Here is a 21863-nt window from a genome sequence, read left to right on the forward strand (position 1 = left end):
TCAAGAGCCAGCAACTTCCATTGTGATATCTATCATCAGATACTCAGAGCCAAGCTTGCAACCCATGCATCTACCCCTTCAGTACCACCAGCCTTTACCGTGGCCTATCCTGAGAAAAGAAAAACCTCCTGAAACCTTTAAAAAAGAGATCTATGTCATACCAAAATGCCAGCAGCTGACCTACCTACATCATAAGGACACTGGCTTCAAACATCATACAACAACAGCAATGAAGTAAGACTGAGACTTTATGAAAAATTATTTCTGGTGCCAGTCCAAGTCAAACCAGAGCTAAAGGCAACCCATACAGATTAAACTATAACAAGCATAGGAGCAGTATGAGGGTTTCTAAATGAAAATATAATTGGGGGTGGTTATTTGGGAAGAAAACAAAAATGAAGCCATTCTGAATCATACCTAGCACTTCTCAAGCATTAAAATAAACTCTTGGATGTGCAGTACATTCATGAACTGACTTGTAATACTGCTAATTTGCCTCTGCTGGCCTACATCAGTAGGTATCAGCTTATGCTGTTTCCTCTGACTGGCAGAGTGCGCTCATTAAGGCAAACACATTGCTACTAAAGTCCTAATTGTTTTGAAAACTGCCCTTTAAATAACAGGCCTTTTACTACTGGGCAGGATCTGTTTTAAGAGCAAATCAGGAGCTTAAGCTTTTGCTGCCAAAAGACTGGATGATCATGTATTTGTTTGTCAGACAAAAATACCAGAAAAGAATGCAAAAGCCTATAGGGCATCAGTACAGACTGAACAGCTACCATCTCCTTCCTCTTCTTGGGATGTTCGTTCCTACATGAAATAGCAAAGGAGGGGAGAAACTCTGAAGGAGAAAGTTTGAGAAGATCACTGAATTCTTAATATATCAGTTGAAAGGTCAACTGAAGAATTCAAGTCAAATCACTGGGATTTCCAGGTGCTTCCAATGGCACAGATCCAGTGTTGCTGTTTTAACTATCAGTTGCCTAGAACTAGCTTTATCTCGTTTCTAACACACCTAAGTAATACTGAAAAAAAACCCCAAACCTGCAATGATAACTCATATTTGGTGTCCAGGAGCAAACAAATAGTAGATCAGGGACTTTTATGGAGGATGTGTCAGAGTGATGGTGGGTAGATCCCTTCAAACATTGGGAGAGACTCTCACTCCCCAAATGTTGGTCCCCAGACTTCCACATCCCAAAATATGCTTTTTTCCTCTTTGGCAGCCTAGGGCAATCCAGTTTTTTCGACTGCCTAGTATATGTAACGATCCTGAATAATGCTGAAAGGGCATCCTTCTACTGCTTCTAGTCCTCAGCAGAAAGTACTATATGCTTTATCCTGTAAGGAAGTCTTCTAAAACTCCTGGTCTACCTCTGGAAGCCCAAGAAGTTCCCAAAGGCCAGAAAAACTGTGGGGAAGCACTGAGACTTCAAGTCACCTCTGCAAGTATGAGGTGTTTCTCTGATGCAAGATTGTAATGGCAAGTTCAATCATCTTTATTTCATGAACAGTTTTAAAACATTTCAGATGAAGTACCTCCACATCCTTCCGGCTGCTGAAGTTCATTTTATTGCGGGTCCCCTAGTTTCCAGAGAAAAGGTAACCTAAGTACCAAACTGCAGATTTTTTAAAATTATTACTGCCAATAACACTACTTACACCGAGGGAAGTCAGACCTGTTTCACCATACGGTCCAAACTATCAGCAGCTAACAGCAACTGTTCATTAGTTCAAGTAATGGAGGCCTAGACATTTGAAACAAGAGTATTCGACACCTTTTTCTACTGTGTCTGGTCCTGAAAAGTTCCAGATGGATGTGAAATGCAGCAAAGTGACAACTCAAAACTCCAGGTGGTCACAGGTTTGTTACAATAGTTAATTTCTGATACAGTTCCCATAGCAATAGCCTATGATGGTTTAAACACATAGAAGGAGGACATCCTCTCCAGAGGACATCAAAAGAAAAGAGAGTGGAAGAAATAAAACATTCCATCTGCACCCAAAACACCTCTGTAATGAGTTAATGGTAGCGTGCATCAGAAATTGCTGACAGTGCCAATTGCCTTGGGAATAGATCTCTTTTATTTCTACCTTCCCTTCAATATGCCAAGAATATCCCTAAATTGGGAGTCTTCGAACACTTCCTCGCAGCTAATCTCCTGCACTATACAATTAGAGAGAGCTGCTGCAGGTTTCATTCATCAATCTCTGCCCTAAAGCTCTCTGTGAAATTTTCCTGTCTGAGAAGACTCACGCAGCTAGCAAAGGGAGCGATCCTCTTCTGTGACAGGAGAGCAAGGAGACAATCAACTTCCCATTAGATACCTTTTAACCCCACTACTTGCCTGCTTTTCTCTGAAGCTCTTCTTTCTTGCTGGTGCAGGGAATTGAAAGGACAATATAGTCTATTCCCTCCTAATCATCCTAATAAGTAACAAATACATGAGCCCTTAATAGAGATATGTCTTTCACTGACATGCCCTAATCATCTCCATAATGAAAGCAGTTAAAACTGATACTGAACCCTTTAAACCAACTGATGACTGCATAAGCCTCTTGTGGCAATTGGCCAGACATTAAAAAAAAAAAAAATGTTCACTTAACTCCTTAAAAAGAAAAAAACTCCTAAGAAACTTAGGAGGTTCTTCCCCTGAAACAGAAAAGTAAGCATACATTACAGTTTAAAAAAAAAAAAGCATCTCAGTGGATCAGTGGAGGTTGTTAATTGTCTGGCAGCAATGAAAGAAAGCAAAATAAATTAAAAAAAAAACACCAAAACAAATAAATAGAATGAAAAGCATCAACATTCTTCGTCAAGATTTCTCTTTGCTTGAAGTTCAAGGTATGCAGTGGGCATGTAGTTTAGCCTTTCACTTTCAATTAAAAAAATCAAAATCAGTATAAATGCCAAAGTCAACATACACTTTGACTCCATAAACTGTTTCCTTCATTATTAAAAAAAAAATTCTGAAAACTGCTATTACAGGTATTTTCCAGGAGTTGGTTTTCTACAGAATACAGCTCCTTGCATTGTACAATTCATGTCAAATAATGGCCTGATTCAAAACTACTATGACTCAAAATGTTCTCTCTATTATTTTCATCAGACTTTGGATCAGGCCTTAATTTCTGAGGGTTTTTTTCCTGATATCTCCTAATCCATTGTACTGGATTTGCATGACAAGGTTTTGGTAGTGGGGTGGCTACAGGGGTGGCTTCTGTGAAAAGCTGCTAGAAGCTTCCCCCATGGCCAACAGAGCCAATGCCAGCCGGCTCCAAGACGGACCCGCCACTGGCCAAGGCCAAGTCCATCACCAACAGTGGTAGCACCTCTGGGAGAACAGATTTAAGAAGGGAAAAAAAATGCAGCGAGAGAGACGAGTGAGAACATGTAAGAGAAACAGCCCTGCAGACCCCCAGGTCAGTGCAGAAGGAGGGGGAGGAGATGCTCCAGGCACCAGAGCAGAGATTCGCCTGCAGCCCATGGGGAAGACCATGGTGAGGCAGGCTGTCCCCCTGAAGCCCAGGGAGGTCCACGGGGGAGCAGATCTCCACCTGCAGCCCAGGGAGAGAGGACCCCACTCTGGAGCAGGGGGATACCCAAAGGAGGCTGTGACCCCATGGGAAGCCCACGCTGGAGCAGGCTCCTGGCAGGACCTGTGGACCCATGCAGAGAGAACCCCACGCTGGAGCAGGTTTTCTGGCAGGACTTGGGACCCCACGGGGGACCCGTGCTGGAGCAGTGTGCTCCTGAAGGACTGCAGCCTGTGGAAGGGTCCCACACTGGAGCAGTTCATGAAGAACTGCAGCCCGTGGAAAGGACTCACATTGGAGAAGTTCGTGGAGGACTGTCTCCCATGGGAGGGACTCCACGCTGGAGCAGGGGAAGAGTGTGAGGAGTCCTGCCCCTGAAGAGGATGGAGCGGTAGAGACAACGTGTGATGAACTGACCATAACCGCCATTCCCTGTCCCCCTGCACTGCTGTGGGGGGTATGTAGAGAATTCAGGAGTGAAGCTGTGCCTGGGAAGAAGGGAGGGGTGGGGGGAAGGTGTTCTTAAGATTTGGGTTTATTTCTTATTATCATACTCTGATTTTGATTGGTAATAAATTAAATTACTTTTTCCCAAGTCGAACCTGTTTTGCTCATGATGGTAACTGGTGAGTGATCTCTCCCTGTCCTTATCTCGACCCACAAGCCTTTCATTATATTTCCTCTCCCCTGTCCAGCTGAGTAGGGGAGTGATAGAGCAGCTTTGGTGGGCACCTGGCATCCAGCCAGGGTCAACCCACCACATGCATAGACCCTCTCACTTTAATCAAAGAAACAGCCATAGCTACACCACCAACAATATCAATGTTAGTTGTAGCTAATCAAGTCACAGACACCTGGTAGGGTATAGGTAACCCGGGGGAAGGACTTTATCCATACATTTTAACTTGAAGTCAGTAGATTCCATAGACTATAATCCACAGAAGGTAATGAATTCAAATTAATTTGCATTGCAGCAATCTACATATGTGAAATTTCGCAATTAGTCCATGGCTTCACTCAAAAATATCCACGAGCCAAAAAGAGATGAACAGGCCTGCTACACACAACAAACATCTGTTGCAAGTCCACAGTAACTTCTTAGTTCAACTTAGAAGCAGCAAGGACTCTTACTGATTAGTTCTGCATCACCAGCAAGTGTCCTTGCTAACATCTGTTACAGGGGAAGGGGATACTTCATGTGGCCTTTATCCAGTTCCAGTCAAGGATCTTCAGTAAAATCCATAGAAACTGGGTACCTAAAAACCTAAAAGGCCTTTGACAGAAGACGCATAGTAATAACAGAGATAATTACTAAGAACTGTGTATGCTCCTTCATGTAATAAAGGTCTAGGTTCTGCTATTATTGCATGTCTGAAGACCTAAGCTGCAGGAGTTTTCTAAAATCACTTTGAATTCATTATAGATCTTTGCCTTTGGTTCAACTTCACTGTTTAATCTGGCTATAAACTAATGCCATGTGGTCTGAAAGACAGAGAAGTGAGCTGTTTGGCAATTAGAAATAGTTCCCAACCTGAATCTTCAGAAACTCATTTTATCTTCTTGTCTCTAAATTGAGGATAATTTTTACACAGAGGTGTTGTGAAGATGAATCACCTAATGTCAGTACAGCATTCTGAATATAAAGTGCTGTGTAACTACAGCTCAAAGCCATAAGCATGGCTTTCAGCATTTATGAAGGAATATGCCCTGGCATTGAAGGAACTAAGCACCTCAGCTCAGACTGCCTTCAAGGGAAGACAACAGCATTCTGGTCCTTGCTTTGTGCCAGACCAGCAGCGTCTGTCCCAAAACCCATGGTGTCCAAAAGGCAAGCTCTCCATTAATCATTTTTTCTTCAGAGCAGGCCTCAGAGTTCTGATGCTGTTCCCAGAGAAAGCAAAGAGGGTTTTATTCTTTTTAGTTGAAGCAGGCATAAGCCCATAGCTATCAGCTAAACTTCTTCCCTTATTCTTAGTCTAGAACACCTCTTCTCCCTCCCAATTCCACCTTGTAAATTTCTGCTTGCCATCCTTGTATGAGCAAGATCATTTTCTTCTTCAGCTAACTTCTTTCCCATAAGACTCACCAACACCTCTAACTTGTAGCCTCGTTAGTGGGTAAACACAGATATTTCTATGCTGACACTTGCAAAGGTACATAAATGGTTTTACTGCATAGAAAAATAATCAGTAAGCAAAGACCAGATAGTGGAGAAAATGGAATTTCAAAGATCTTCGGGTTTCTATCTCAAGAAGAACAACATAGCCCAGGAACTATTAGAGCTCAAGACATGGAAAAAGGAAGATTCAGAAAATCATAGAACATCCAGCTGATAAAGGCTTAAAGAGGTCAGCCAGTCCATCTTCCTCCCCAAAGGCAAAAACAGCTGTAATTCAACCACTCCTGACAGATTTTTGTCTAAACTCTTTTTAAAATGCTCCAACAATGGAGATTTCACAGTCTCCTTATGCAATCTCTTCCAGCACACAACCACCGTGACAGGTGGAAAGAGTTTCCTCGTGCCTAATCTAAATCTCACTTGCCTCAGTTAAAGAAAGAAGTTATGAATAGTTAGGAGGAAATGAAAGAGCACCAGATCCTAAAAAACTACAGGACAGTAATTTCTCAAGCCTGGTTACGCTAAGGAAATCTGCTGAAACCATCACCCAGCTGAGTAGCTAGAGATTTCTCGATGCTTCCCCAAAACTGTTTTCAGACTTTTACTGGATATTGCATTTACACTGCCAGTAAGCCATACAGTGGGAAGTAGCAGTTCAGCATCAGTCTGAGCTGTGTTTTTGCCTTGCTTATCAGTGATTTTTAAAAAACTTTTGCTAATGTGCCTCTGGCAGGAATGTGAGGTATCATTGCAAAACCAGTTTTCAAGAACTCAAGAACTGTTTCTATGAACATGTGAGCAAAGTAGCCACAAAGTCCTCTCTGTGTTAGCAGAACACTATTTTGGATATTTTATTTTTTTTAATCTCCATGAGACAAAGAATATAGTGTGAGAAGATCTTGCAGAATATTTTAGTTATGCAGGGGAGCAAAACCTTACGCACAGTTCATCTTCACGCAGCTTGCTGAAGCTGACCTCCTCCTTGCCTGGGAGATACCACCAACAGATATTCAAATCCTGATCATCCACTATTCTCTGCTGAAGCTTCAGACCATGTGAATGAATAGATTCATTACTTCAGTGCATCTACAAGCAATCTTGCTCTCTACTTTCATGTGAGTTTATTAATAACAGAGTAGCTTTCATCTACTCTGTGCTTGTTTGGTTTTGTGTATATGACCTTCATGACCCTGGAAAGTCATGAATGCAGCAGTTAATTGACCAAAGCATTGGTATCTTTATTCTCTATCTTTCCCTTTTCATGTCTTGTTTTCTTCCTTTCTTTTTTTTCTTTCCATTGCAAATTGTCCATCTGTCATGATTCCCTACTCAAAGCTTTTCAGTGGACTGCCTTTAAATACTACAATCCATCAAAACCCAAGAGCAGACTCAAAACAACAGAGACTGGTCTTAAAGGAGGAGCAATACTGACAAAATAATTCACAGGTGAAAACACTTATGTATTTTTCTAACTCAAATTAGAGACATCACAACACTACCAGCTTCGTATTTTTATACCCATTTTACAGAAGGGTAAAGTGATTCAGAGAAAGGATACAGAGACTTAACTACTGTCTTGAAATGGATTTAAGCATGTGTTTGCTTAGCTCATTAATGCAGGTTCAAACTCCCTGTCAGGCCACTGTCTGCCAAAAGCATGCAATCTCCTCATCTGGACATAGACAGTTCCTGAGTGTTTAGCTACTCAGTAGCCAAACAGCTGTCAACAGGTGGATATTCCATTCACCATTACAGGTATTGGACCACATTCTTAAAAAATATTTTGTCTGTGTTCACCAGGATAGTTCAGTCACTGCTTGTAGTAGGTTTGAAATTGGAAACAAAGGCCTAAAACTAGAAAAAGAGCCTAGCAATTGACAGTACGCAGTGTCTTAATTTTTCTCCCCTTACAGTCACTTTTCAGGAAAAAATAAATAAATAAAAATCCTCAATCTGTTTGTTGTTTCAGTTCATTTTAGGGTGACATAAACAGCTTTCAGTTCTTTACATTCTGCACAAGCCTCCAGAAATATTCAGTGTTTACTAGAGCTTGGTGGTGTTAAATCAAGTATGACTATCACCCTTTAAGGCCTAAATGATGGAGCGATATGAATACCAATAACACATTTTGACAGTGTTGACACCTGCTTATATAGAAGCAGTTTACTCACTCTTATAAACCCGTAGGAAAGGGCACTGAAACTTAGTAGGAATCCTAGGAATTACCTTTTATTTTCAAAAGTTGGTGTTTTCATTCATTGTATCCAGCCTCTTGATGAACTCTGTGGTGTATTCTACAGCGTATCTCATAAAAGACAAGTAGCTGGATGGAGAACTTGATTAAATCACTCTCTAACATCATTTTGGCTGTGTAACTGGAAATGGCTGTGTAACTGGAAATGGATAGGAAATGACACTAGCTAACTCTGGAGTGAGAACAATCCCGAAATAAACTCAGCAACTGGTGAGAGCCAAAAACAGCTTATTACTTCTTTTTGATCACCTAAAAACTTTCACAGAATTCAAACATGACTAAAACTTCGTGAAAGCTGAGTATTTTTCTTCCGCTAATGGATTTTAAGAGCAGACTCATCGAATGTTGTAGCACCTGCGGCTGTCATTTTTTTCTGATTGGGTCAGTTTTAAAAAAAAAAAAAGAAAGAAAAAAACCCAGCATTGCACCTGGGGAGCAGGAAAAAAAGCTGTGTGGCGGGTGAAGAAAACTGTTTCCATTTACTTGATCAGCCCTGGCTTCTTCGTTCAGTACTCAGCCTGACAGGCGAGCAGCAACCCCCTGCCACCCCCTAGTAACAGCCAAAAGCCAGAGAGCGGAGGAAACGTGAGAGCTGACCAAATCTCAGCGCTTCGCCTCGCACGGGAGGCTTTCCGTTCCGCACCCTCCCTTCCAAACAGCTCTCTAACGAGGTGTTTCCACAGCAAGCAACGAGCCGCGGAGCTTGCCCGGCCGCCGCGGGGAGGCCGGCGCTGGGCTGGGCGGCGGGGAGGCGGCGACCGGCGCGGCCGGCGGGAGCTGTCCCTTCAGCACCACCGCCCGCCCCGCCCGGCCGGCGCCGCGCTCCCGGCTCCGCCGGCCGAGAGGCGGTCTCTGCCGGGCTACCGGTGGCCGCCGGCTCGTGGTGCGTGGCCAGCGATAAACGCCTTCGACTCAGGGAAAGCCACGGTAAGTTTCAAGCAACGCGGCGAAGAGGTATTCGCTTCAGACGCGTTGCCAGCGCGGCGACAGCGGGGAGAACAATTAAGTTGGACATAAAGGAGTCCGCTGTCGTATGCGTGTTGCTAGGCTTTGCGGTCCGCTGATTCCTGTCGCGCTCCTCTGAAGAGAAGTTTTGTGGAGAGAGATGTACGACTCTAGATTAGGCAGCGAAGGTTTTATCCACCCCGCTTTAAAAATCAGCCTGCGATGCTTCGTTGGACGCACTTTTGCAGGAGCACCTACTGACTACAGCACGCTCACTAACGCATAGACCACCGCATGTGCTTCCTGAAGTCTGGCTGGAAGGTTTCAGCAGGAGAAGGAACTGTATGTGAGAGCGTACACACAGTCAGATAAAAAGTAGGAACCACCACAAAAGATTAATATGAACATTTAAGATCCCTGCCCTGTGCAAGAAACACAGAGGAGAAATCTTCTCTTATTTTCCTGAGAAGTTAAACATAGAAAGTCATTTTTTCCCCCTGTGAACCAAACTATTATAGGATAAATAAGAAATTAAAGAAAAACCTTCCTTGCTCACTTTTACAGACTACCAGTAGATCAGATAACATCACAAAGCTACTTTAGTACTGAAGAGATGATACGCAAAATAGAAGTGCGTTTGGCAAGATGCGGATAGTAACTATTAATAAACTTTTGAAAGACGGATCACATATCCTCCTGGAGCAGAGCTTCCCAAATGAACAACCATTAAAGAATGTCTGCCTTTCTGCACCATTCTTTATTATCACTCTTCCTCCCAGTGGTTCCCCGTTGCTATACACATTTTAAATTTAAACAATTCTGACATCCCAAAGTGCCCCTGCCTACAGAAATGCATGCTATCCTCTGCACGCTGAGGTGCTCCCAGCTTCCTAAACAAATCCCAGCTCTTTGTAGGAGAAAATGCTGAAGCTTCCCAAGCAAGTTGTACTTGTTTCCAGGTAAAATACAATCAAAACAGCAAACTACTGTAAAAACAGCCCTTTCTACCTGTCACGACTGAGCTTAAGAATGCAGAAAGTATTGCAGCCACCTCTTGAGGCAGGAGTATAGGGCACCGTGAGTACACAGGCGTGTGTGTGGAAGTCTTGTTGTAATCCAGAGGGGCATGACAGTCCAGTATTCACTTTGTACATATAAACAACAAGAGACAGATCGAGGAAGAGAGGATCAGTGACCAAAGGAGGAAGGAGAGTTCCGAGATCACAATGAACAGCAGGAAATCTACATCATCAGCCAAAGTTACATTCTACTTTATATTCTATAGCCTATTAATATATACATTTTATATAAATATATCTAATAACAGAAGAGGAAATTATCCCTTAAAAATCTTATCTTTGTAAGGGCAAATAGGCTTTATGCTGTCAGATGGTCTTTCAAAGGAAATTTTTTACTGCCCCAGGTATAATACAGTCAAACACAAACATAAGTAGACACTGCTCAAAGGGCAGTGGACAGCACGTTCTGCTGAAAACTGTCAGCATCTTCAGGTGGCAATGTGCAAATTTCTTGTAACAAGCCCTAAATGGTAAAAAGATCGAGTCCTTCTGTGTTAGTAAGAGAGCTAGTCTTTTGTGTCCTGTTCAATATAATGCACTATCAAACAGCCACTGAGCTAGAGGGGTCTTTTCAGATCCCCCCAGATGTTGGGGGGAACATCTAGAAGTGCTGGGAGAAGAACGTTACCAACTGCCTCAGCAAATGCACCTTAATGAATACAAAACCAGGAAGAACAAACCTGCTCACCAAGCGAAAGCCAGAGTTGTAGCACAGTTCTGCGTGCACTCTGCAGCCTCTAGTTACCGTGGTATTTATTTTTATGGCAGGGAAGCAAACTTTATGTGAAACGCTTGGCTTTAGCTGTGGGAAGCAGAGAATTACAAAATGACAGCCTCTGGCTGTGTCCACTAACTGTCCCTCGACCGTCCTGGGAAATGGCATGGCCGAGAAGCTGGGCAGTGCGGCTGTGACAGTGGGCATCGTTTTGCCTGTCGGACCGTGTGCCCACAAAGAGGAGACGCAGGCTGTGACCTGTTGGCACATCAGACACTCCGGCCGCAATAAAAACTTCAGGAACACGTCGGGAATGCCCAGGAGAGGCCCCGCGATGGGACCGCAGCTGTGGGAACCCCCACGACAGCCCTTGCCAACGCCGAAACAAAGTTTGCAAAAGCAGGACTACGCTTGGCTACATCAAGGGCTTTCCCAGCTGACCCAGTTCCCGTGCCCTCATCGTTTTCATCCTCATCCAACTGCCTTTTGCCTAAGTTTTCCCCGAGTCTCTTAAGCTAAGGTGCAAGGAGGAGCACGGCAATGGGGCCTCCTTCTTCCTGAGGGGAACCCCAGGAGAGTGTCACCCCGCCTCTTCTCTTCTCCTCCTTGCCACCCAAGCCACAGCTCGATGGTAGCCACCTGGCCAGCACCAATCCCCCCACCGGGCCAGCCCCACTCCTCTCCAGTCCCACCCAGGGGACGCAGGCTCCATCTCCAGGGGAAGAGGTGCGGGACACGCCAAGTCCAACAAGTGCCCGTGAAGAGCAATGAATTACATAAGACAGGAGGAAAGCCAAAAAAACTCATGCAGCACTTAACCCTTTGCATGCCACGCCCCCCCTTGCCCCGCTCCCTTTCCCCCAACCAAGGGGGCTTTTGCCCCAGCCCTGGCCCCGGCCCCGGCCCCGGCCCCGGAGGGCCTCCCCGAGGTGAGACACTCACCGATGGTCGTGATGACCGTGATGGCAAAGTAGAAGGAGCCGGCGAATTTCCACTGGACGCCGGCCCGGTGCGGCTCGGACTGCATGATCACCAACTCCAGCTGCCGGTAGTCCTCGCTGGTGATGTTGTACTTTCCTTTGAGCCGGATCTCCTCGGCTTTGAGTTTCTCCTCCTCCCGCATCTCGTTGTCGGACTCCAGGGCATCAAAGACGGCGGCCCCGACCAGCAGGTAGGTGAACGTGCAGATGATGAGGGACAGGGTCCGCACGTTCTGCCTCTTCATGGCCGCCAGCAAGGGGCGAGTGAGGGGACCATGTCCCCCCCTGGCCGCCCGGGGATCCGACAGGCCGCAGCAGCCGCAGCAGGGGGGCAGCTGCCGGGGGGGCTGGCGGCGCCCGCCGCCGCCGCTGCCGCCGCTCCGGGGCAGCTTGCGCTGCGGCGGCGGCCGCTCTCCGCCCGCCTGCTCGGGCTCCTGGGAGGAGGAGAGGCACAGGAGGCTGCTGGAGCGCCGAGACCAGGTGCCCTGGAGCCGGGAAACTCTGCGCAGGACCTGCCCAAACCAAGCCGTCCCAGTGCGCAGGGCCATCCAGGGCACCCCAGCTCCTCCCCAGCACCGAGGCCAGGGGCAGGGGGGTCCCCGCCGCGGGAAGGGGGCGCTGGGCGGCGGCGGCGCCCCGCCGAGGGGCCGGCGGCCCCGGGCCGGAGTCCAGCGGCGGACGGGTCCCCCCGCGAACTTGGGGCGGCGGCGCGGGGAAGGCTCCCCCGCAGCCCGGGCGGGGCGCGGCGGGGAGGCGGAGGCCGCCGCCGTCCCAAGTTTCTTCAGGCGGCGCGGCGGGGCCGGGGGGGGCCGGGCGGCGGCAGCGCGCCCATCCGCGGGGAGGTGCTGAGGGGTGGAGGGGGAGCCGGCAGGGGAGGGCGCCCGGAGCTCCGGCCCGTCGGGGGCGGCCCGCGGGGGCCCGACCCGCCCCGGCCCCGGCTGCCTCGGGGAGCGCCGGCCGGGCGGGTCGGGACGGGCTGGGCGCTTTATTCCTTCCGCCGCGGTGCGAGGAGAGCGGCGGGGAGCCGGGCTGCTGCAGGTGGCCGCGGCGCGGGCAACGGAGCGGCGTCCGGCGCGGCGAGGGCGGCGGCGGCGGCGGCGGCGGTGTCAGGCGGCGGGCGGGGAGTTGGGGGCAGCATCCCCGGGCGCGGCGGGCCGCGCCGCCGCTCCGGCGGGAGGCGGGGGCGCCGGGCCGGCGGCGTGGCCCTGGCGGCGGGGAGCCAGCGCCCCGCAGGAGCCGCCGCCGAGCGGGGAGGAGCGGCGCGGAGCCGCCCCGGCCGGCCGGCGGGCGGGCGGGGGGGGCGGGAGGGCAAGCGAGGAGGCGCCCGCCGGGCGAACCGGCAGCCGCCGAGCACCTGCCCGGAGCAGCGGCGGCGGCGGGGCGGGACGGCGGCGGGAGCTGCCTGCGGCCTCGGGCTGCCGGGGAGGAGCGGAAAAAAAGCCGGCGGCTTTCCCCGGGGGAAGAGAGCGGCCCGGGAGCGCGGGGAGGGGGGGGACTCGGCCCCAGGCGGACACAAAGGCGGAGATGAGGAGAAAAATTGGAGAGGAAAAAAAAAAAAAAAAAAAAAAGGGAAAAAAGGAAAAAGAAAAAAAAAAAGCTACTTTCACGGCTGCTCCCCCGGCGCTCGGGGCTGGGGCTGCTTTATTTAGGATGATTTTAGAACAAAGCCGTTAAGAAAAAGAGCAACCGTCCTCCTCCTTCTCCCAAGCTCTTGACATCATCTCGGGGAAAATCGAGCCCGCGCCCCTCAGCCATCGCCTGCGCGCGTGTGAGTGTGTGTGAGTGTGAATGTGTGTCTGCTCCGGCGCCGGCACGGGAGGCGGGAGCTCGGCCCGGCCCGCCGCGGGGAGCGGGTTAACCCCGTCGCCGCCGCCCTGTCAGGGAGAAGCCGCCGAGCTTCCCCCGGCGCGGTTCTTTCCCGCCTCCCCCGGGCTTGGCCACGCCCCGGCCGCCGAGCGGGGCCGGGCGGTGGTGGTGGCGGCGGCGGCGGGGCGGGGCGGGCTCTTGGCGTTCCCTCAGGGCCAGCCCGGAGCGGGGCGGGCGCCGGGCGTTCCCGCCCTCGGGCCGAGCGGCGGGTAACGGCCGGGGCAGGTGGGCTGCCCCTTCTGTCCCCCCTCCCCCCCCGCCGCGCCCCGTTGCTGGGGGCGGCAGCGGGCGGGACGGCGCACACGGCCGGGGCGGGCTGCGCCTCAGGTAGCGCTGCGCCCGCCCCGGGGGAGCGCGGCCCCACGCTGAGGTCTACCTCACACAGCACAGCTCCACAGACCACCGCCCCCCTCCCCCAGCTCCGCGCACGCACGGCCATACACGCACCACAGCTTCACGCACCGCGGGCCCACGCGCACACACAGCTGCACGTACCACAGCTTCACATCGTGCCCTGACCGCTCCACACGGACGCAGCCCCACACGCCACAGCCCTCCCTCCACACACACATGCAGCCACGCACACCACAGCGTCACATCATGACTTCCCCCCTCCACACACACACAGCCCCACACACACTCTGACCTCCACCCAGCTCACCACAGCCCCACACACCACAGCTCCACACACAAGCCCCCCTCCACACACACAGCCACGCACACCACAGCTTCGCATCATGACCCCCCCTCCACACACACACAGCCCCACACACACTCTGACCTGCACGCAACTCACCACAGCCCCACACGCAACTCACCACAGCCCCACACACCACAGCCCTCCCTCCACACACACACGCAGCCACGCACACCACAGCGTCACATCATGACCCCCCCCTCCACACACAATGCAGCTCCACACGCACGCTGACCTCCACACACCACCCAGCTCACCACAGCCGCACACACCACAGCGCCACACACCACAGTTCCACACAAAACAGCCCTCCCTCCACACACACATGCAGCCACGCACTCCACAGCTTCACATCATGACTTCCCCCCTCCACACACACACGGAGCCCCCCACACTGACCTCCACACAGCTTACCACAGCCCCCCCAGTCCGCGGCCAAACACACCACAGCATCACACACACCAGAGCAGACCGCGCAACAATAGCCGCACGCATACTCCACAACCACACCACAGCCGTCCGCACACAGCCCCTTCCCCAACGACAGCACAACCTCCCCAAGCACAGCACACACGCAGATCCTCACAGACGACACACATGCTGCCATGTTCCCAATGGCTCAGAGGAGCCAGCCCTGCTCCGCACTGCCCAGCCCCGTGACTCCTGAGCCGCCACTCTGCTGGGGGGGCTGCAATCCCCACTGCTGGTGCTCCCGGCCCACTGTGAAGCCAAGGCTTCAGACCAGGGCCCCTCCCCACATCCTGCCCAGCTCCTCCTAGCACACTTCTCCCACTTCACCATCAGATTTTCGGCAGCGGGTGTTACCGCAGAAGCCTGGGGCTGCTTTCGTGTACGCCCTGAGACAACACTGTCCCTTCTGGTGTCGCCTTGGCCCTGGTAACTGTAGGCCTCCTCCTGCATTAGAGCTGGGATTTTCAACGTTACTCAATGAAGGCTGAGCTGCTTCTGACTTCTCTGAGCCTCAGGTGACATTCCCTCGTTTTAGGTCTTTCTCAAATCCTAGGACCCCGGGGCTTGTTACTGTCATCCTCCATCGCTAAAAGCAACTCCATCTATTTCACTCCTGACTATGAATTTTCTAAGGCCTTTGGATGCGCTTCCTGAGATACAAGGGGTCAATGGGAACCCAGCGCCTTGCAAATGGATCAAATCTGCAGGCTGAGAAGGCAGTCTCCAAGGCTGAAGCCCTCTGAAAGGTGTACCTCAAGCTGAGCAGACAAAACAGGTCACAAAGCCCTTTGTGAAACTCTTGGACGCAGGGAGGAGGAGGAATTCATTAATTCAGCAAACAAGATTTCACCCAGGGCAAATTCTGCCTCACATCACCTCAGCATTACCAGAATCATTACAGCACCACCTGGAGCAGGAAGGTCTCGCCTGCTGAAGGAAGCCTGTACAGAACAGCAACAGGGGGAAGGAGGGGAAAGAAGGAGAAAAGAGGAGATATCTGGTTTCGATCAACCCCTTAAAAATAGAAGTCTGATTACCGTTGCCCATTTCTGATTCCCCAAGGGAGAGCAGGAGAAGAAGAAGAATCTATAAATAGCTTGCAACACAGAGAATCCTATAGCAAAGTTGCTGGGAAAGATCAATAGCATGATTCAAGGAGGGCTCCAAATTACATCTCAGGGGAGGGAGGTGCTGAACGGAATTGATAAATGAGTTGCAAATGCTGTGTGTGTTGTGTGTATCTAATTAACGGAGGGTGACTGGGATCAATAGCAACGAAGGAGCTGGTCTAAAAATAGCGCTCAGGCAGGGATTGCAACCTGCGGGCAACAGCTTGGATGGAAATGTCCCCTGGAGTAATTAACCTTTAGCTAGAAAGTGGTGGTTAGCGTGGGATCAAAGTGGAGCCTGTGGGCAGCTGGGAAGGGATGAGGTCTCCGTGGGACTTCAGGGCACAGAGTAGCGTGACAGTCATGGAGGGTATAGGCATGGCCATGAGCTTGCAGCCTTCCTCTGGTCAGGCTGCAGTGTCAAGCTGCGGATTGATGTAGTGCTTTCTGGAGAAATAATCTGAGTATTAGCATTTTGCTGGGGTTGTGGAACTGGAAGTATTTGTAGTTCTGTGTACTTGTAAAGGTTTCAACATTGCTTAGAGAAAAATCACAGTCATTTTTTAAACATCAATTTATATCTACAAGAATTTGGGTTTTTCTTCTTTTATGCTGACCTTGTTGCCAAGAAAGTATCCACCTCTGAGAACCAGTCTTTGCTCATCCAGACTCACCAACAGAAGTCCATATTTGAACCACAGAGCGAATAACGTCCAAAAAGACATGTCCTTCAATCCTTCCATCTACAGCAGAGCAGTCAAGCAAACTTCAGGGAGAAGACTGACGTTGGACAGGATGATCTATGGCTCAGCTCATGGGCTCTTCTGGAGCACCAGGCTGAGCTGGCATCACCCAAGTGTGAGGCAAAGACACATACACCCAGGAACAGAAAGTTCGTTGTCAGCCTGAGTGCAGGATTGGGACCCAGGGTGTACGGCATGACTGAAAGAAAAGGAAACCATAAAGATGAAGAATCTAGAAAATACATCTTTGTAAAGCTGGCATGGAAAGGATTAGAGGGGTAAGAGATGAGTGAAGAGCTTTTCTGTCTTTCGTATACATAGAGGTGGCTAAAAAGATCTTTCCTGGCCGAAAGTTTTCTCCATAAGGTAAAAAAAAAAAAAAGTCTTTTATTCTGTTGTTGATAGACCTACTGATTGTTGATAGAGCTACTGAAGCAGCAAACCTTGTTTAGTCACCAAAAGGAAGGTTAACTCAAAGTGTCAACAGATTTCTTAGCTCCTCTCAGTTCAGTCTAACTTGAGGGAGAGCAAGCAGGCTGGAAAACAGCCCTGAGCTGTGTAGTGGTTGCCCTGGCTGCTGGCAGCCATGCTAACCCAACATTTCACCTACTCTCTCCACAAAAAGTCAACGAGAGTTAGAAATCTCCCACATTCAAGGTAAGAGTTCGTGGGTGCTGTTGTGTTACAGCAGCTCTCCTGTTTTACCTTGAGTTCACTCTGCAATGAAAGCAAGAGCTAGCTGCAAGGCAACTGGCTTCCGAGTTGCTTTTGTGGACCTCTCCAGTCGCTTCTGTTGACCTGTTGAGAGGTGCTTCTTGAGAGAGCTCTAATGTCTCTCTCTGCAAGAAGAGGCTGAGAGCTGCCAAACCACGAGCCATCTTCCAGCTGAACCACAGGAGTCCCAACAAACCAGATAAGGAAAAAAAGCCCCCCAGCCAGAAAAAATAACCAAAAAACATGATCAAAACTAGAAAGAAAAAGAGCTAACCTATTTATTTTTCTACACAGGTTATCAAGAAAACATTTTCTTGAAACAGTGGCACGAAGATGGTCAGAATGGCAGTTCTGGTTCAGGGCCAAGGTTCATTTAGCCCAGAAGTTTCTCTTCTGCAGAGGCTGTAGCAGACATGAGGGAGAAATGCAAACAGAACAAGTATCTGTGATTCTTTTTCAGGTCCTTAAATACTCCCCCAGCCTCAGACTATTTTAATTCAGGGGATTTTCTGAGCCTCACTTAGTTGCTCTATTAAGTGACCCACGATGGATCTTTCTCCCAAGCACTTGTCCTCCCTCTTCCTGAACCCAGCTAAAATTTTTGCATCCTCAGCAAAAATTCTCATCCTCCACTAAGGAGGAGTTCAATGGATCTGTTTCTTAGAGCAGGAAGAGCACTCCCTTTAATTTGTTCACACCAGGCTTCCTCCAATAGTCCCCAGCCCCTGTGCTGGAAGAGAGAGCAAACTGTGCAGTTTCTCCATGCCACTTATGGTTTGGTAGAGACTTTGAAGTTCAAGAAGGTAGCCCCATTTTTGACCACTGTACCCCATGCAGGGGCCTAACATGACAGCTCTGTGTGGCTTCCCCATCTGTCTGCCACGGCAGAAAGAGTAAGAGGCTCCTTGTGTACAGGTGAGCAAGGCGGAGGTGTAGCCCTGGCTCACTTTGCCCTATAAAGTGTCTCCGGCCCTTTGGGGGGTTTCTTTGAATTACTACAATAAAAGATCCATACGAAGCATTGTCCTCAATGGGGCTGCATGCCCTAAGGAAGCAAAAGATATGTATCAGCACCTGATGGGTGCTGAAAATTGCTGTGGATATTCTTTTGAGTGACAACAGGCAATTATTCGTGGAAGGTGGTCCCACACAAGGAGTAGTTGTTGCCATGCTGTTCACATGAGAGGAGTGCTTCAGATCTGTAGCAATTCCAACACCCAGCAAGACTGGCAATGCATAAGAAAAACACTGCAATTTCAGTGATTAAGAATATCTCACCAGAGGTCCCCCATAAAAATTCATCCCTGCAAGTCTACAAAACTCATTCATTAAATGATCTGACCATGAATGAAGACTGTCCTTCACAATGCAGCTGCATCACCAAGGTAAATGTTGCAATTTTAAGAACTGGGAAGTGTCTCAGTTTAAAAATGCAATGCCTGACTCAAAGCCTATCATAGCCGTATGTATCAGTTCTGTTGGCCTTTGCATCAGGCTATTATCAAGAATGCGAGGATTATCACGACAAGTATTAGAGACTGGATTGTAAGGAGCCAGATTTCCCTTTAGCTTCACAAGCTTTCTTCACGTCCTTTGCTTCCACCAGCTGTGTGCATTTGCACAGTCACAGAAGTGTTTATGGACCATGGACTTACTTGGCTGACTGCGAGAGGAAGCCGAGCTCAGGTAACTAGGTGAATACACCCGTGTCCTTAAAGCAGTAGCTCGGAAAAATGATGGAGGAGGGAACCTTCCCTGTGCAGCTGTCGTTTTATTCTTTGTACCTTTTTCCCATTGATGTTCAAAGGAGTGCAACCTCTGTTAGATATGCTGAGGCAGGTATCGAATGATTCAATAGTGTTCCCTTCCTCAAGCAGTGTTTATGCAGAAGAAGGTAGAACAGGGGACAGATGCTTTAATTCTTGCCTCCATCCCCCCTGTGCCTGCAACATGACAGTCCTCTTGAAAGTAATCAGCAGTGACAGAAAACATGCACAAAAAGTCTCATTGACTTAGGGAGAGGGTGCTTGTGTGAAGCAAGTTCACACGTGGGAGAAAAAAGAACAGGATCAGACCTACGCTTTGTATTTTTCCCACACTCACTAATATTAAATCCACCTAGGTGGCAGGAATGTGAGCATCTGGTCCAACCTAAATAGTCTCTTCTGTTCTATTTTTATATTCATGTATAATTTTTATTCTGCAGAGCTTTTGCATGGCAGAAACGGTGAGTTCACTTCTCAATATACAAGCCAAAGGTCTCTTCCAGAACTGCTGTGAAGGATTTGGAAGATGTTTCACTCAAACACAGAATTTATATATAGGCACAAAGCTTTCATTAAACATGAGCAGCTAAGGGGACAGCATCAGTCACTGACAGTAATGTATGCACGTCTTGTAGGCACACTATAGAGGAACAAGCTGCCTTGCAGAAATTAATACAGCGAAGGTGTTGATTATTGATGCATTTGTTACTGAATTGACTCCGCCTAAGTTTCCAGAGCCAATGTGACTTCCAGATCTATTTGTAGATTACCAAATGCTCACAGTGTGACTGTCGCTTTTGCATTTACTGCAGCAGATGCCTCAATGTAATATTTGATGCGTACTTTGGATGACTACCTTGTGTACCAAAACTGAATAACCCTGAATAAGAATAAGTCTTTGAGAACCTGGCAAAGTAGAAAGGAAGATCCCTGTACTGGTACAGCCTTCTCCATCATCACAAAGGTAACGAAGCCACAAAGATCCAGAGCGCTGCGAGAGACGTCTACCTGTAGCAATGGGTACTGTGTTTTGATGCAACAAATTCTGAATGAATTTGTGGAAGTGTGCATTTTGTTAAAATCACCACTGAAGAAGGAAATTAATTGTTTAGGGGGCTTCCTGGCTAGTGCAATAGGCTACAACTGTTACTAATGGAATGCCACTGTAAAGGGAAAACAGGAGCTATCATGAGTATTTGCTGTTGAATTGTCTTGTCCAGAAGAAAAGACTCCATATTGCTTGGAATATTTAAAATAAGGCTGAATAAAATGTGCTGATTTACCTTACTTCTCTGTGTTGACTGCGTAAGCAGCAGAACCTAGCTTTTATCTCCTTTGAATAAATGGTTGATGTATACACATCCTTTTTATTTGAAAGAGATTGAGTGGGCTCTTCCACACCTCCTTCTGTTTTTTTCCTGTTTGAGGACACATGAATACACTCACCCTTCAGATACCTCCATAGTTTTCAGAGTGCATTTTGTTCTAACATTTTTTCTGGCCTCTCTTCCCATCACATATGACCTGACCACCTCCCAGTAATGGAAAAACTGTTTCCAGCCAACATTTTCCTCCTGCATAAAGCATTTTTCAGGTAGGGAACAGAGAGATTTACCAAAGCCATAGAGAAAGCTTGTGGCAGGTGGGGTATCCAGCTGCAGCCTTAGTCTAGATCTTCCACAAACGAAGATGGACATCCTGTGGGGTGTCCCCACTGCTTCCACTGGCATCTCTTGCAAACCTGTCTCAGTGGTCCAAGGCCCCAATACTCCAATTGTGGGTGCAACTTTGGAATGTACCTAAAACAGACTAGGGCCAAGCAAGCCAATCTGTTGTAGAGCAAGTGGAAGAACAGCATCATCCCTTGTTCTCCACAGACATGCTGGAAGTGTCACCTTTATCTCACCAAAATCAGGCAGTGACTGGACTAACTAGTAATTAAGAAATTGATGCTAAATATTGTTATTACTGTATCTGACTGTGTTGAAATGGAAGTAAGAGCATAGCAATAGCTTAAACCCCAGCTAATTCAATTACATTTAGCTGTGCCAGAGCCTCTTACAGCTATTTTCCAAAATAAATTCCAACCTGTACATACACACAAGGCTAAACTCTTTCTTTGAAAGGAAGATTATAGTTTTACTTGTAGAGATCAAGCAGGATATATACTCTAGTGAAAACCTTTCCTGAGAAACTCAGAGTCAGGGCAAAGGCAGTACCATCTCATGGAGAGAATTTCCCACCACTTCATATTATCACTTATTTTGAAACTGGAGGAGGGAGGGAAAATGAACCTTTAATAACTGCCCAGCTCTAAAATCAATTTCAGTGCTCAAGACAGCTTGTAAACACACAATATGCTTTGAAAAGGATTGATGCTGAGGAAAGTGAGGTGCACATTTTCCTGCTGTTGAAGTCAAATAAAGCTTTTAAATAGCTTCCATTTTCGAGGGTGTGTAAATGGCTATAGTATTAACAGCCTTCCTCTGGTTGAAGATGAGGGATTTGATTCTCAGCTTTGTTACACACATTTAAATCAGGAGTAACCCACTGAGAATTGACCTGGTGTACATTTGTTACGAGAAAAGAATAGGACAAAGACTTGTATAAAAAATTTCTAACAAGGACATAAATTATGATGATTTACACTTTTGGGCCAGGAGTTGAGAGTCCTTTAAAACCACAATTGATTGATGAAGCCTCACAACATGCCTGTGATTCAGTAAGTACTGTACTCAGTTTGCAGGTGGTTGCTCTGAAGCACAGCATTGTTATATGGTTACAAGCTCAACAAATGAATTAGTGGCAGAGTATGAACCAAATGCAGGTTGCTATATCCTAACTGTCATACAGCCGTACTTTGGGACA

The 21863-nt window shown here is 48.2% G+C and overlaps 1 protein-coding gene and 1 long non-coding RNA gene across 2 annotated transcripts in view; one reads left to right on the forward strand and one right to left on the reverse strand.

The window, feature by feature from the left end:
• Window positions 1-12992, reverse strand: part of KCNK9 (potassium two pore domain channel subfamily K member 9) — an 89749-nt gene extending 76757 nt beyond the window's left edge. Inside the window, exon 1 of the mRNA XM_069778585.1 lies at window positions 11592-12992. Coding sequence (XP_069634686.1) covers window positions 11592-12177 — 586 coding nt within the window. The 5' untranslated portion in view covers window positions 12178-12992. The remainder of the gene's footprint in view (window positions 1-11591) is intronic.
• Window positions 12993-15610: 2618 nt separating this feature from the next.
• On the forward strand, window positions 15611-20451 carry LOC138684837 (uncharacterized). Its single transcript, XR_011324146.1, has 2 exons — window positions 15611-17668; window positions 19436-20451. It is a non-coding gene; the product is annotated as an uncharacterized lncRNA (long non-coding RNA).
• Window positions 20452-21863: the final 1412 nt, after the last annotated feature.

This window comes from Haliaeetus albicilla, chromosome 3, assembly GCF_947461875.1.
Source record: "Haliaeetus albicilla chromosome 3, bHalAlb1.1, whole genome shotgun sequence".
In the NCBI taxonomy this organism is placed as follows: Eukaryota; Metazoa; Chordata; class Aves; order Accipitriformes; family Accipitridae; genus Haliaeetus; species Haliaeetus albicilla.